This window comes from Myxine glutinosa, chromosome 5, assembly GCF_964187855.1.
Source record: "Myxine glutinosa chromosome 5, kmMyxGlut1.1, whole genome shotgun sequence".
Lineage (NCBI taxonomy): Eukaryota > Metazoa > Chordata > Myxini > Myxiniformes > Myxinidae > Myxine > Myxine glutinosa.
Window position 1 is genome coordinate 116465642 of NC_136265.1, and position 16514 is coordinate 116482155.

The 16514-nt window shown below is 33.9% G+C and overlaps 1 protein-coding gene across 2 annotated transcripts in view; it reads right to left on the reverse strand.

The window, feature by feature from the left end:
• The window catches only part of COL8A2 (collagen type VIII alpha 2 chain), a 75800-nt gene that overhangs the window by 16492 nt on the left and 42794 nt on the right, over positions 1–16514 (reverse strand). For both annotated transcript variants that reach the window (XM_068116462.2, XM_068116463.2), the window contains exon 2: positions 2960–3119. In XM_068116462.2, the coding sequence (XP_067972563.1) occupies positions 2960–3119 (160 nt within the window). The remainder of the gene's footprint in view (positions 1–2959; positions 3120–16514) is intronic.

Consider the following 16514-nt stretch of genomic DNA (forward strand, 5'->3'; position numbering starts at 1 on the left):
ATTAATTAATAAATTTTAATTAATAAAAAATATTATTATTTTATTATTTTATACAATTTTAAATCCCGGACGTAGACCCAATTGCGAAACCGCAAATCGTAATTTGGACGAGCCCCCAATTCTGTTACGTGGTCCTCCCGGTAACTACCTGGTCTTGGTGACCCCCGGACCGTGGGAGGGACCCCGCCAGAAAGATATATGGTTTATACGCTTTCGTAACGCAATCAATATGAATTCCGGTCAAGAAGAAACCCCACACCAAGGATCCGGAATAATCAATAATATATTCTCGGAGCAATCAACAACCATCAACAATGCACAGTCAATATTACCAAGGTATAAACTCATCTACACAAACTCTAAGATGGCCATCTTATATATTCCTCACGTGAGCCCCACTCCTGACTCCCTCCGTGGTCAATGTCTCCCACAATGTCTCTCGTCTCCGCACACGGGCGGTTGAACGAACCCCGGGCGGACGTGCTCCAACGTGCCGTCTCGTACCGGGGACAGCTGTTGCAGCGCACCTCCTTGCCAAGCAACGGGGCAAAACCAAAACGCGGTTTGCAACGCGAGCGAGGCTCAACGTGCGACCCGTACGCGTCCTTGTAGACGGGGAAAACCGAGCGCGGTTTGTAACGCGTGCGAGGCTCCAAAGTGCGACCCGTACGTTCCGTGCACGAACTCACGGGGACTTCACGTGTCCAAAGGTAATTACGCGGCCAGGTAACTCCTCTCGCCAAACGGGTTTCGGAACGCCCCTGTTTTCCGCGCAGCGCAAGGTCGATTCCACCTTCTCGTCGTCGCGGGGCGAGGAAGAAGAAACCCCGTCCTTTTCTCCTCGTGTCTTTTCTTCTTCCGTTTCCGGCCACTTCCGTTTCCGGCCACTGGTTCCGAAGGGCTCCTGACCCTCCAACCACAACAACTACACCACAACTTAATATACTACACACGGATAAGCAAAGACCTGAATGGTAATTCACATACATTCACATAAATATGTAACATATCTAAAAGTAAACACTGTACATAGGTGTATCACAGAACACTATTTGAAAATAAAAACGAAGTTATCACAGGCTTTGCAGAGAATCACAGACACAATGGGTGTATAAACATGGTATAATATTATCACAGATTATAGAAGCATAATCATTGTGGTTCAACTGGTTCATATCTATTATCCAACCAATCATCCGAATCCCATTGTTTTGCTGATAAATTGATAATGCAAATTTTCCATGAATTTATATTCCAGACATGTTCAGACTTGTTTACTGTTTGGACTCAATGGACTGACTATGCTGACTAAGCAACAGCTGCAACACTGTTGCAGCAGTATGTTTGTGTAATTGCTTGAGGCATTGTGCTCACTGCTCAGTTATTAATAGAACTGTTTGAATTTTCTTGATTCTTAATTTCTTAATGCTATGTTCTACTTCTTTCAGATTCATATCTGATTGAAAATGTCATCTGTGGAAAAAGCAACAAGATCTCAAACCAAGTTGTATCTCCTTGGCGACTCTGTGACTGAATTAAGTGGCAGCAAGTTGCCATCATTGCGTATGGCTCTTGGATTCTTCCTACATCACCATCTCGATCTGAAGGAGACCGTAAGACAATCGTCGGATGTTACCATCACGGAAATAGCTAACTTTTGGAAGAAAGCCAGAATCCCGATGAGAGCTCATCAAAACTGCCAAACCAAGCTTGAGCAGACATTTGAAGAATGGCGTCTTCTGAAAAAGAACAAAGCGCGAACGTCACCAACTCAACTCGCGAGAGAGTCGGCTTTTGTTTCCAGGCTTGAAGACCTTTTTGATGTCGCTCACGCTGATGCTCTGACCAATACGTCAGTATTACAAGAAGACAAGGATTTCTTGTTAGCCCAGCGAGAAAAGGGAAGAAGGGGGTCGCTGGCTGGAGTAGATGTAAAGCTTGCTGCGAAGGAGAAAACGGCGTCCAAAAGAGATGAGGAAATGCTTGCCAGTGGCACTCATTCAGGAGTACAGTGGGTTGATAACCCGCGATGAAACTCAGCTGCAATTCCTGCTGCAAGTTGTCGAGGACCATCGCAGAATGTACCCTGATAGCAGAAAACATAGACTGTCCGGGATGCCATGAAAATAATAAATTTGGGGTTTGCTGGACATTGTCAGACTGATACTATGAACTCTGTCAGAAACTGAACAAAGAATTCACTATTAACGTGTTCAAAAATAAATACTGTGTTCAAGTGTGTTGTTTAAAATAAATTAAGATATAGTCTGATATACTCGTAATTCGCTGAATTTTTATAATTTTCATAATCTTTGAGACCCTTGAGCTACCCCTAAACATAATAATTTAGTGCTCAACCTTTTTATACAGTGTTTCTATATTATATGGAACAGAGTAAGGGGGTAAGACTTTCAAAAATAAAAATTTAGTTTTTTTTAAAATTTTAAGCTCCACCATAATATGCATGGTTAATATATGAATAGTTAATATATACAGGGTTAATATAATATGCAGGTGTAATATCTGAAAAGTTAATATAGGCAAGGTTAATATATGCAGGCTTAATATATGCATGATTAATATATGAATAGTTAATATATACGGGGTTAATATATGCAGGTGTAATATCTGAAAGGTTAATATAGGAAAGGTTGAGGTAGGCATGGTTAATATAGGCAGGGTGTAAATGGGTGTGATAATTGATCATCATGGGACAATTGTGATAATTGTGATAATATAATTGACCACGATGGGATGAAAGTGCACAGTTGAAGTCCCCCAATTTGAAAGAATCCCTCCTGCTGGCAGGTCACATTATCTTATTCGAGGAACAGATATCACAGTGGAGGTTATACGAGCAAAACATTTTGGGGATGCAATCATTTCCAGGTGGGTTGTCCGGATGTTTCTCTCTTAATAGCCACTGGCCCTCCTCAGGGAGATTTCACCACAGACATACCTAGTGGGGCATACTGCCCATATTCCCGTCCAAAGGGCACTCGACGAGGGGGTCCTTTATAATGGGCAGCCAGGGGGAGGAAGTCTCTCCTTCCCATACCAGCTGCCACCGCTGCGGACGCAAGCAGGATCACAGCACTGTTCCATGTGGTCATGGTGCTCTGTAACAAGGAATGGGGGACAATGAAATTAATCAATTAGTCTTAAGAAGACTCAGACTGGTTGTGGGAGCTGAGGAGGAGGAGGGATGTAAAGGTAAAAGGAAAAATACAAAATGGTGGACAGCATGTACTTTGCAAAGTGTTTGATGAAGCTGAAAGTTAAGCATAAGCTTTGGAATTAGTTGGGATGAACTGACAGGTTAAAGTGACTGAAGGAAGAACACGTTCGACAAAAGCAGGAAGAATGTTCCACAGTCAGAAAGAAGGGGGGTGTCCACACATGAAGGGGAACTGTCAATCTGGGTTCATACAAACAAGAAAGTAGCAGGGTGGACGATGAATGTGTTCAAGCAAGTGAACCTGGTGTGGGACAGGTGATCGAAAGTGCTGATGGTGAAAGACCAGAATTGAAGAAGTCCTTCAATCTGACCATGGTGGTAAATGGAAGAGCGTTCCGTGGTTCTCGACATCCTCTTTGGATGTGCCATTGATCCACAAATCGTCGGCCTCTGATTGCCAGATATGATGGAGAGGCAGCTGGGCCCCAAGGCAGAGTGGGGAGCTGCATTCTATAGCGTTCCTGACTATTGCCTTGTTTATTGTGAGGAACTGAGAAGCATCTCGAATAACGTGACTCTGCAGGGGATGCCAAGACGACATCTTCCTCTTTCGGTCAGCTTTAAAATTTGATCTGCATAAGATAGGTCATGCCTGATGTTGAGGCCAAGAAACTCTCACAACTGAACCTAAGCGGTTGGCATTTGGGGGAGGTGGGTGGGGGAGACAGCGGGGTTTGACAGACAATCTTTCCTGAAACACACTGAGGACGTGAAAATTTCCTCCATTGAAGGAAAAGTTCTCTGTCGAAGATCAATCTGTGATTTTTCTGGAGGTCAGTATTTATGTGTGGCTTACCTGCTACATAGAATGCTTGTTTGGAACCAGTTAACTCCCCAAATTGTTCCAATTCCCAAAATCTGAATTACCAGGAGGAACAATTGATGCACTCAAGGTAAATGGTTACATCTTGAGGTAAAAGAATTGCAGAACTAAAATAATCTAGAATAACCCAAACCCAAGTTACAGGGTATAGAAGGAACAGGTGATATGTCGAACCACCTTTAGAGGCCATGTTTCCCCCGCAGAGCTGGGATTTGCCTTTTTTCGGGCACCGTGGTCCCCTTTTTGAAGCAATGTTTTATGGCCAGATGCCCTTCCTGCCGCCAACCCTGTTAGTCGCTTTTTTGCGACACACAGGGAATTACCAGTGAACTGGTACTCAATTTGCCCACCTCGGAAAGATGACAGGCTGAATCAACCCTCCTGTTGTTAATTCAGCGATTGACCGGGATTCGAACCCAGGATCCTCGGATCCCAAGCCGGCACCCTAACCGCTAAGCCAACACCAGGCTTAGGATGATTGGAGGCAGTCATAAGAAATGCTTCAATGTTTGAAGGTTAACAGGGTTGATATACGTTTTACATTTGAAGAGCCCTTAATCAAAGTTTGAATTATATATGATCTCGCGGGCATGCACCCTCCCCCCAACCCCCACCATATATCATCACCCTGTTGCCATAATTTCAGTTCCCCCCAAGCAAGTGTGATAATTTGCCCCAACCAGGTATATGACGTAGTATATGAACGTTCCCGAAAGGGTGTTCAAAGAAACATAACTGGCAAAGCCAAATGGCATTACATTCCACCTTTCAGAAAGCGTAAATGTGGGTATAAAACTCACCCAACATGTAGGATAAATATGTGCGGACTATACATACATACGGAGAGGCAAACGCTGTAAATACAAGAACCAAACATCTACGCCGTAAAAAAAATCTTTGTTTAATCACGAATTTGCCAGTTTTAATATTCTTTGTTTAATCACGAATTTGCCAGTTCTAATAATCTTTGTTTCATCACGAATTTGCCAGTTCTAAAAATCGTTTGTTTAATGACGAATTTGCCAGTTCTAATATTCTTTGTTTAATCATGTATTTGCCAGTTCTAATATTCTTTGTTTAATCACGAATTTGCCAGTTCTAATATTCTTTGTTTCATCACGAAGTTGTCAGTTCTAAAAATCGTTTGTTTAATCACGAATTTGCCAGTTCTAAAAATCGTTTGTTTAATAACGAATTTGCCAGTTCTAATATTCTTTGTTTAATCACGTATTTGCCAGTTCTAAAAATCGTTTGTTTAATGACGAATTTGTCAGTTCTAATATTCTTTGTTTAATCACGAATTTGCCAGTTCTAAAAATCGTTTGTTTAATGACGAATTTGCCAGTTCTAAAATTCTTTGTTTAGTCACGAATTTGCCAGTTCTAATATTCTTTGTTTAATCACTAATTTGCCAGTTCTCAAAATTCTTTGTTTAATCACGAAGTTGCCAGTTCTAAAATTCTTTGTTTAATCACGAATTTGCCAGTTCTAAAATTCTTTGTTTAATCACGAAGTTGCCAGTTCTAATATTCTTTGTTTAATCACGAAGTTGCCAGTTCTAAAATTCTTTGTTTAATCACGAATTTGCCAGTTCTAAAATTCTTTGTTTAATCACGAAGTTGCCAGTTCTAAAATTCTTTGTTTAATCACGAAGTTGCCAGTTCTAAAAATCGTTTGTTTAATGACGAAGTTGTCAGTTCTAATATTCTTTGTTTAATCACGAAGTTGCCAGTTCTAAAAATCGTTTGTTTAATGATGAATTTGCCAGTTCTAATTCTTTGTTTAATCACGAATTTGTCAGTTATAAAATTCTTTGTTTAATCACGAAGTTGCCAGTTATAAAATTCTTTGTTTAATCACGAATTTGTCAGTTCTAAAAATCGTTTGTTTAATCACGAAGTTGTCAGTTCTAAAATTCTGTGTTTAATCACGAAGTTGCCAGTTATAAAATTCTTTGTTTAATCACGAATTTGTCAGTTCTAAAAATCGTTTGTTTAATCACGAAGTTGTCAGTTCTAAAATTCTGTGTTTAACCACTAAATTGCCAGTTCTAACAATCGTATGTTTAATGACGAATTTGCCAGTTATAAAAATCGTATATTTAATCACGAATTTGTCAGTTATAAAAATCGTATATGTCATCACGAAGTTGCCAGTTCTAAAAATCGTTTGTTTAATCACGAAGTTGTCAGTTCTAAAAATAGTTTGTTTAATCACGAAGTTGCCAGTTCTAAAATTATTTGTTTAATCACGAAGCTGTCAGTTCAAAAATTCTTTGTTTAGTCACGAAGTTGCTAGTTCTAAAAATCGTTTGTTTAATCACGAAGTTGCCAGTTCTAAAAATCGTTTGTTTAATCACGAAGTTGCCAGTTCTAAAAATCGTTTGTTTAATCACGAAGTTGCCAGTTCTAAAATTCTTTGTTTAATCACAAAGCTGTCAGTTCTAAAAATCGTTTGTTTAATCACGAAGTTGCCAGTTCTAAAAATCGTTTGTTTAATCACGAAGTTGCCAGTTCTAAAAATCGTTTGTTTAATCACGAAGTTGCCAGTTCTAAAAATCGTTTGTTTAATCACGAAGTTGTCAGTTCTAAAAATCGTTTGTTTAATCAAAAAGTTGTCAGTTCTAAAATTATTTGTTTTATCACGAAGTTGTCAGTTCAAAAATTCTTTGTTTATTCACGAAGTTGCCAGTTCTAAAAATCGTTTGTTTAATCACGAAGTTGCCAGTTCTAAAAATCGTTTGTTTAATCACGAATTTGTCAGTTATAAAATTATTTGTTTAATCACGAAGTTGCCAGTTATAAAATTCTTTGTTTAATCATGCATTTGTCAGTTCTAAAAATCGTTTATTTAATTACGAAGTTGTCAGTTCTAAAAATCGTTTGTTTAATCACAAAGTTGTCAGTTCTAAAATTATTTGTTTAATCACGAAGCTGTCAGTTCAAAAATTCTTTGTTTAATCACGAAGTTGCCGGTTATAAAATTATTTGTTTAATCACGAAGTTGCCAGTTCTAAAAGTCGTTTGTTTAATCACGAATTTGTCAGTTATAAAAATCGTATATTTAATCACGAAGTTGCCAGTTCTAAAATTCGTTTGTTTAATCACGAAGTTGCCAGTTCTAAAAATCGTTTGTTTAATCACGAAGTTGTCAGTTCTAAAAATAATTTGTTTAATCACAAAGTTGTCAGTTTTAAAATTATTTGTTTAATCACGAAGCTGTCAGTTCAAAAATTCTTTGTTTAGTCACGAAGTTGCCAGTTCTAAAAATCGTTTCTTTAATCACGAAGTTGCCAGTTCTAAAAATCGTTTGTTTAATCACGAAGTTGCCAGTTCTAAAAATCGTTTGTTTAATCACGAAGTTGCCAGTTCTAAAATTCTTTGTTTAATCACAAAGTTGTCAGTTCTAAAAATCGTTTGTTTAATCACGAAGTTGCCAGTTCTAAAAATCGTTTGTTTAATCACGAAGTTGCCAGTTCTAAAAATCGTTTGTTTAATCACGAAGTTGCCAGTTCTAAAAATCGTTTGTTTAATCACGAAGTTGCCAGTTCTAAAAATCGTTTGTTTAATCATGAAGTTGCCAGTTCTAAAAATCGTTTGTTTAATCACGAAGTTGTCAGTTCTAAAATTCTGTGTTTAACCACTAAATTGCCAGTTCTAACAATCGTATGTTTCATGACGAATTTGCCAGTTATAAAAATCGTATATTTAATCACGAATTTGTCAGTTATAAAAATCGTATATTTAATCACGAAGTTGCCAGTTCTAAAAATCGTTTGTTTAATCACGAAGTTGCCAGTTCTAAAAATCGTTTGTTTAATCATGAAGTTGCCAGTTCTAAAATTATTTGTTTAATCACGAAGCTGTCAGTTCAAAAATTCTTTGTTTAGTCACGAAGTTGCCAGTTCTAAAAATCGTTTGTTTAATCACGAAGTTGCCAGTTCTAAAAATCGTTTGTTTAATCACGAAGTTGCCAGTTCTAAAAATCGTTTGTTTAATCACGAAGTTGCCAGTTCTAAAATTCTTTGTTTAATCACAAAGTTGTCAGTTCTACAAATCGTTTGTTTAATCACGAAGTTGCCAGTTCTAAAAATCGTTTGTTTAATCACGAAGTTGCCAGTTCTATAAATCGTTTGTTTAATCACGAAGTTGCCAGTTCTAAAAATCGTTTGTTTAATCACGAAGTTGCCAGTTCTAAAAATCGTTTGTTTCATCACGAAGTTGCCAGTTCTAAAAATCGTTTGTTTAATCACGAAGTTGTCAGTTCTAAAAATCGTTTGTTTAATCACAAAGTTGTCAGCTCTAAAATTATTTGTTTAATCACGAAGTTGTCAGTTCAAAAATTCTTTGTTTCGTCACGAAGTTGCCAGTTCTAAAAATCGTTTGTTTAATCACGAAGTTGCCAGTTCTAAAAATCGTTTGTTTAATCACGAATTTGTCAGTTATAAAATTCTTTGTTTCATCACGAAGTTGCCAGTTATAAAATTCTTTGTTTAATCACGAATTTGTCAGTTCTAAAAATCGTTTGTTTAATCACGAAGTTGTCAGTTCTAAAAATCGTTTGTTTAATCACAAAGTTGTCAGTTCTAAAATTATTTGTTTAATCACGAAGTTGCCAGTTCTAAAAATCGTTTGTTTAATCACGAAGTTGCCAGTTCTAAAAATCGTTTGTTTAATCACGAATTTGTCAGTTATAAAAATCGTATATTTAATCACGAAGTTGCCAGTTCTAAAAATCGTTTGTTTAATCACGAAGTTGCCAGTTCTAAAAATCGTTTGTTTAATCACGAAGTTGTCAGTTCTAAAAATCATTTGTTTAATCACAAAGTTGTCAGTTCTAAAATTATTTGTTTATTCACGAAGCTGTCAGTTCAAAAATTCTTTGTTTAGTCATGAAGTTGCCAGTTCTAAAAATCGTTTGTTTAATCACGAAGTTGCCAGTTCTAAAAATCGTTTGTTTAATCACGAAGTTGCCAGTTCTAAAAATCGTTTGTTTAATCACGAAGTTGCCAGTTCTAAAATTCTTTGTTTAATCACAAAGTTGTCAGTTCTAAAAATCGTTTGTTTAATCACGAAGTTGCCAGTTCTAAAAATCGTTTGTTTAATCATCAAGTTGCCAGTTCTAAAAATCGTTTGTTTAATCACGAAGTTGCCAGTTCTAAAAATCGTTTGTTTAATCACGAAGTTGCCAGTTCTAAAAATCGTTTGTTTAATCACGAAGTTGCCAGTTCTAAAAATCGTTTGTTTAATCACAAAGTTGTCAGTTCTAAAATTATTTGTTTAATCACGAAGTTGTCAGTTCAAAAATTATTTGTTTAGTCACGAAGTTGCCAGTTCTAAAAATCGTTTGTTTAATCACGAAGTTGTCAGTTCTAAAAATCGTTTGTTTAATCACAAAGTTGTCAGTTCTAAAAATCGTTTGTTTAATGACGAATTTGCCAGTTCTAAAATTCTTTGTTTAATCACGGCTTTGCCAGTTCTAAAATTATTTGTTTAGTCACGAATTTGCCAGTTCTAAAATTCTTTGTTTAATCACGAAGTTGCCAGTTCTAAAATTCTTTGTTTAATTACGAATTTGCCAATTCTAAAAATCGTTTGTTTAATGACGAATTTGCCATTTCTAAAATTCTTTGTTTAATCACGAATTTGCCAGTTCTAATATTCTTTGTTTAATCATGAATTTGCGAGTTCTAAAAATCATTTGTTTAATCACGAAGTTGGCAGTTATAAAATTCGATGTTTAATCACGAATTTGTCAGTTCTAAAATTCTTTGTTTAATCACGAATTTGTCAGTTCTAAAATTCTTTGTTTAATGACGAAGTTGTCAGTTCTAAAATTCTTTGTTTAATCACGGATTTGCCAGTTCTAAAAATCGTTTGTTTAATCACTAATTTGCCAGTTCTAAAATTCGTTTGTTTAATCACGAAGTTGTCAGTTCTAAAATTCTTTGTTTAATCACGAATTTGCCAGTTCTAAAAATCGTTTGTTTAATCACGAATTTGTCAGTTCTAAAATTCTTTGTTTAATCACGAATTTGCTAGTTCTAAAAATCGTTTGTTTAATCACGAATTTTCCAGTTCTAAAAATCGTTTGTTTAATCACGAATTTGTCAGTTCTAAAATTCTTTGTTTAATCACGGATTTGCCAGTTCTAAAAATCGTTTGTTTAATCACGAAGTTGTCAGTTCTAAAATTATTTGTTTAATCACGAATTTGTCAGTTATAAAATTATTTGTTTAATCACGAATTTGTCAGTTATAAAATTATTTGTTTAATCACGAAGTTGCCAGTTCTAAAAATCGTTTGTTTAATCACGAATTTGTCAGTTATAAAATTATTTGTTTAACCACGAATTTGCCAGTTATAAAATTCTTTGTTTAATCACGAATTTGTCAGTTCTAAAAATAGTTTGTTTAATCACGAAGTTGTCAGTTCTAAAAATCGTTTGTTTAATCACAAAGTTGTCAGTTCTAAAATTATTTGTTTAATCACGAAGCTGTCAGTTCAAAAATTCTTTGTTTAATCACGAAGTTGCCAGTTATTAAATTCTTTGTTTAATCACGAAGTTGCCAGTTCTAAAAATCGTTTGTTTAATCACGAATTTGTCAGTTATAAAAATCGTATATTTAATCACGAAGTTGCCAGTTCTAAAAATCGTTTGTTTTATCACGAAGTTGCCAGTTCTAAAAATTGTTTGTTTAATCATGAAGTTGTCAGTTCTAAAAATCATTTGTTTAATCACAAAGTTGTCAGTTCTAAAATTATTTGTTTAATCACGAAGCTGTCAGTTCAAAAATTCTTTGTTTAGTCACGAAGTTGCCAGTTCTAAAAATCGTTTGTTTAATCACGAAGTTGCCAGTTCTAAAAATCGTTTGTTTAATCAGGAAGTTGCCAGTTCTAAAAATCGTTTGTTTAATCACGAAGTTGCCAGTTCTAAAATTCTTTGTTTAATCACAAAGTTGTCAGTTCTAAAAATCGTTTGTTTAATCATGAAGTTGCCAGTTCTAAAAATCGTTTGTTTAATCACGAAGTTGCCAGTTCTAAAAAGCGTTTGTTTAATCACGAAGTTGCCAGTTCTAAAAATCGTTTGTTTAATCACGAAGTTGCCAGTTCTAAAAATCGTTTGTTTAATCACGAAGTTGCCAGTTCTAAAAATCGTTTGTTTAATCACAAAGTTGTCAGTTCTAAAATTATTTGTTTAATCACGAAGTTGTCAGTTCAAAAATTCTTTGTTTAGTCACGAAGTTGCCAGTTCTAAAAATCGTTTGTTTAATCACAAAGTTGTCAGTTCGAAAATTATTTGTTTAATCACGAAGTTGTCAGTTCAAAAATTCTTTGTTTAATGACGAATTTGCCAGTTCTAAAATTCTTTGTTTAATCACGGATTTGCCAGTTCTAAAATTATTTGTTTAGTCACGAATTTGTCAGTTCTAAAAATCGTTTGTTTAATGACGAATTTGCCAGTTCTAAAATTCTTTGTTTAATCACGGATTTGCCAGTTCTAAAATTATTTGTTTAGTCACGAATTTGCCAGTTCTAAAATTCTTTGTTTAATCACGAATTTGCCAGTTCTAAAAATCGTTTGTTTGATGACAAAGTTGTCAGTTCTAAAATTCTTTGTTTAATGACGAATTTGCCAGTTCTAATATTCTTTGTTTAATCACGAAGTTGCCAGTTCTAATATTCTTTGTTTAATCACGAAGTTGCCAGTTCTAAAATTCTTTGTTTAATCACGAATTTGCCAATTCTAAAAATCGTTTGTTTAATCACGAATTTGCCATTTCTAAAATTCTTTGTTTAATCACGAATTTGCCAGTTCTAATATTCTTTGTTTAATCATGAATTTGCGAGTTCTAAAAATCATTTGTTTAACACGAAGTTGGCAATTATAAAATTCTATGTTTAATCACGAATTTGTCAGTTCTAAAATTCTTTGTTTAATCACGAAGTTGTCAGTTCTAAAATTCTTTGTTTAATGACGAAGTTGTCAGTTCTAAAATTCTTTGTTTAATCACGAAGTTGTCAGTTCTAAAATTCTTTGTTTAATCACGAATTTGTCAGTTCTAAAATTCTTTGTTTAATGACGAAGTTGTCAGTTCTAAAATTCTTTGTTTAATCACGAATTTGCCAGTTCTAAAATTATTTGTTTAGTCACGAATTTGCCAGTTCTAAAATTCTTTTTTAATCACGAATTTGCCAGTTCTAAAAATCGTTTGTTTAATCACGAAGTTGCCAGTTCTAAAAATCGTTTGTTTAATCACGAAGTTGCCAGTTCTAAAAATCGTTTGTTTAATCATGAAGTTGCCAGTTCTAAAAATCGTTTGTTTAATCACGAAGTTGTCAGTTCTAAAATTCTGTGTTTAACCACTAAATTGCCAGTTCTAACAATCGTATGTTTCATGACGAATTTGCCAGTTATAAAAATCGTATATTTAATCACGAATTTGTCAGTTATAAAAATCGTATATTTAATCACGAAGTTGCCAGTTCTAAAAATCGTTTGTTTAATCACGAAGTTGCCAGTTCTAAAAATCGTTTGTTTAATCATGAAGTTGCCAGTTCTAAAATTATTTGTTTAATCACGAAGCTGTCAGTTCAAAAATTCTTTGTTTAGTCACGAAGTTGCCAGTTCTAAAAATCGTTTGTTTAATCACGAAGTTGCCAGTTCTAAAAATCGTTTGTTTAATCACGAAGTTGCCAGTTCTAAAAATCGTTTGTTTAATCACGAAGTTGCCAGTTCTAAAATTCTTTGTTTAATCACAAAGTTGTCAGTTCTACAAATCGTTTGTTTAATCACGAAGTTGCCAGTTCTAAAAATCGTTTGTTTAATCACGAAGTTGCCAGTTCTATAAATCGTTTGTTTAATCACGAAGTTGCCAGTTCTAAAAATCGTTTGTTTAATCACGAAGTTGCCAGTTCTAAAAATCGTTTGTTTCATCACGAAGTTGCCAGTTCTAAAAATCGTTTGTTTAATCACGAAGTTGTCAGTTCTAAAAATCGTTTGTTTAATCACAAAGTTGTCAGCTCTAAAATTATTTGTTTAATCACGAAGTTGTCAGTTCAAAAATTCTTTGTTTAGTCACGAAGTTGCCAGTTCTAAAAATCGTTTGTTTAATCACGAAGTTGCCAGTTCTAAAAATCGTTTGTTTAATCACGAATTTGTCAGTTATAAAATTCTTTGTTTCATCACGAAGTTACCAGTTATAAAATTCTTTGTTTAATCACGAATTTGTCAGTTCTAAAAATCGTTTGTTTAATCACGAAGTTGTCAGTTCTAAAAATCGTTTGTTTAATCACAAAGTTGTCAGTTCTAAAATTATTTGTTTAATCACGAAGTTGCCAGTTCTAAAAATCGTTTGTTTAATCACGAAGTTGCCAGTTCTAAAAATCGTTTGTTTAATCACGAATTTGTCAGTTATAAAAATCGTATATTTAATCACGAAGTTGCCAGTTCTAAAAATCGTTTGTTTAATCACGAAGTTGCCAGTTCTAAAAATCGTTTGTTTAATCACGAAGTTGTCAGTTCTAAAAATCATTTGTTTAATCACAAAGTTGTCAGTTCTAAAATTATTTGTTTATTCACGAAGCTGTCAGTTCAAAAATTCTTTGTTTAGTCATGAAGTTGCCAGTTCTAAAAATCGTTTGTTTAATCACGAAGTTGCCAGTTCTAAAAATCGTTTGTTTAATCACGAAGTTGCCAGTTCTAAAAATCGTTTGTTTAATCACGAAGTTGCCAGTTCTAAAATTCTTTGTTTAATCACAAAGTTGTCAGTTCTAAAAATCGTTTGTTTAATCACGAAGTTGCCAGTTCTAAAAATCGTTTGTTTAATCATGAAGTTGCCAGTTCTAAAAATCGTTTGTTTAATCACGAAGTTGCCAGTTCTAAAAATCGTTTGTTTAATCACGAAGTTGCCAGTTCTAAAAATCGTTTGTTTAATCACGAAGTTGCCAGTTCTAAAAATCGTTTGTTTAATCACAAAGTTGTCAGTTCTAAAATTATTTGTTTAATCACGAAGTTGTCAGTTCAAAAATTATTTGTTTAGTCACGAAGTTGCCAGTTCTAAAAATCGTTTGTTTAATCACGAAGTTGTCAGTTCTAAAAATCGTTTGTTTAATCACAAAGTTGTCAGTTCTAAAAATCGTTTGTTTAATGACGAATTTGCCAGTTCTAAAATTCTTTGTTTAATCACGGCTTTGCCAGTTCTAAAATTATTTGTTTAGTCACGAATTTGCCAGTTCTAAAATTCTTTGTTTAATCACGAAGTTGCCAGTTCTAAAATTCTTTGTTTAATTACGAATTTGCCAATTCTAAAAATCGTTTGTTTAATGACAAATTTGCCATTTCTAAAATTCTTTGTTTAATCACGAATTTGCCAGTTCTAATATTCTTTGTTTAATCATGAATTTGCGAGTTCTAAAAATCATTTGTTTAATCACGAAGTTGGCAGTTATAAAATTCGATGTTTAATCACGAATTTGTCAGTTCTAAAATTCTTTGTTTAATCACGAATTTGTCAGTTCTAAAATTCTTTGTTTAATGACGAAGTTGTCAGTTCTAAAATTCTTTGTTTAATCACGGATTTGCCAGTTCTAAAAATCGTTTGTTTAATCACTAACTTGCCAGTTCTAAAATTCGTTTGTTTAATCACGAAGTTGTCAGTTCTAAAATTCTTTGTTTAATCACGAATTTGCCAGTTCTAAAAATCGTTTGTTTAATCACGAATTTGTCAGTTCTAAAATTCTTTGTTTAATCACGAATTTGCTAGTTCTAAAAATCGTTTGTTTAATCACGAATTTTCCAGTTCTAAAAATCGTTTGTTTAATCACGAATTTGTCAGTTCTAAAATTCTTTGTTTAATCACGGATTTGCCAGTTCTAAAAATCGTTTGTTTAATCACGAAGTTGTCAGTTCTAAAATTATTTGTTTAATCACGAATTTGTCAGTTATAAAATTATTTGTTTAATCACGAATTTGTCAGTTATAAAATTATTTGTTTAATCACGAAGTTGCCAGTTCTAAAAATCGTTTGTTTAATCACGAATTTGTCAGTTATAAAATTATTTGTTTAACCACGAATTTGCCAGTTATAAAATTCTTTGTTTAATCACGAATTTGTCAGTTCTAAAAATAGTTTGTTTAATCACGAAGTTGTCAGTTCTAAAAATCGTTTGTTTAATCACAAAGTTGTCAGTTCTAAAATTATTTGTTTAATCACGAAGCTGTCAGTTCAAAAATTCTTTGTTTAATCACGAAGTTGCCAGTTATTAAATTCTTTGTTTAATCACGAAGTTGCCAGTTCTAAAAATCGTTTGTTTAATCACGAATTTGTCAGTTATAAAAATCGTATATTTAATCACGAAGTTGCCAGTTCTAAAAATCGTTTGTTTTATCACGAAGTTGCCAGTTCTAAAAATTGTTTGTTTAATCATGAAGTTGTCAGTTCTAAAAATCATTTGTTTAATCACAAAGTTGTCAGTTCTAAAATTATTTGTTTAATCACGAAGCTGTCAGTTCAAAAATTCTTTGTTTAGTCACGAAGTTGCCAGTTCTAAAAATCGTTTGTTTAATCACGAAGTTGCCAGTTCTAAAAATCGTTTGTTTAATCAGGAAGTTGCCAGTTCTAAAAATCGTTTGTTTAATCACGAAGTTGCCAGTTCTAAAATTCTTTGTTTAATCACAAAGTTGTCAGTTCTAAAAATCGTTTGTTTAATCATGAAGTTGCCAGTTCTAAAAATCGTTTGTTTAATCACGAAGTTGCCAGTTCTAAAAAGCGTTTGTTTAATCACGAAGTTGCCAGTTCTAAAAATCGTTTGTTTAATCACGAAGTTGCCAGTTCTAAAAATCGTTTGTTTAATCACGAAGTTGCCAGTTCTAAAAATCGTTTGTTTAATCACAAAGTTGTCAGTTCTAAAATTATTTGTTTAATCACGAAGTTGTCAGTTCAAAAATTCTTTGTTTAGTCACGAAGTTGCCAGTTCTAAAAATCGTTTGTTTAATCACGAAGTTGTCAGTTCTAAAAATCGTTTGTTTAATCACAAAGTTGTCAGTTCGAAAATTATTTGTTTAATCACGAAGTTGTCAGTTCAAAAATTCTTTGTTTAGTCACGAATTTGTCAGTTCTAAAAATCGTTTGTTTAATGACGAATTTGCCAGTTCTAAAATTCTTTGTTTAATCACGGATTTGCCAGTTCTAAAATTATTTGTTTAGTCACGAATTTGCCAGTTCTAAAATTCTTTGTTTAATCACGAATTTGCCAGTTCTAAAAATCGTTTGTTTAATGACAAAGTTGTCAGTTCTAAAATTCTTTGTTTAATGACGAATTTGCCAGTTCTAATATTCTTTGTTTAATCACGAAGTTGCCAGTTCTAATATTCTTTGTTTAATCACGAAGTTGCCAGTTCTAAAATTCTTTGTTTAATCACGAATTTGCCAATTCTAAAAATCGTTTGTTT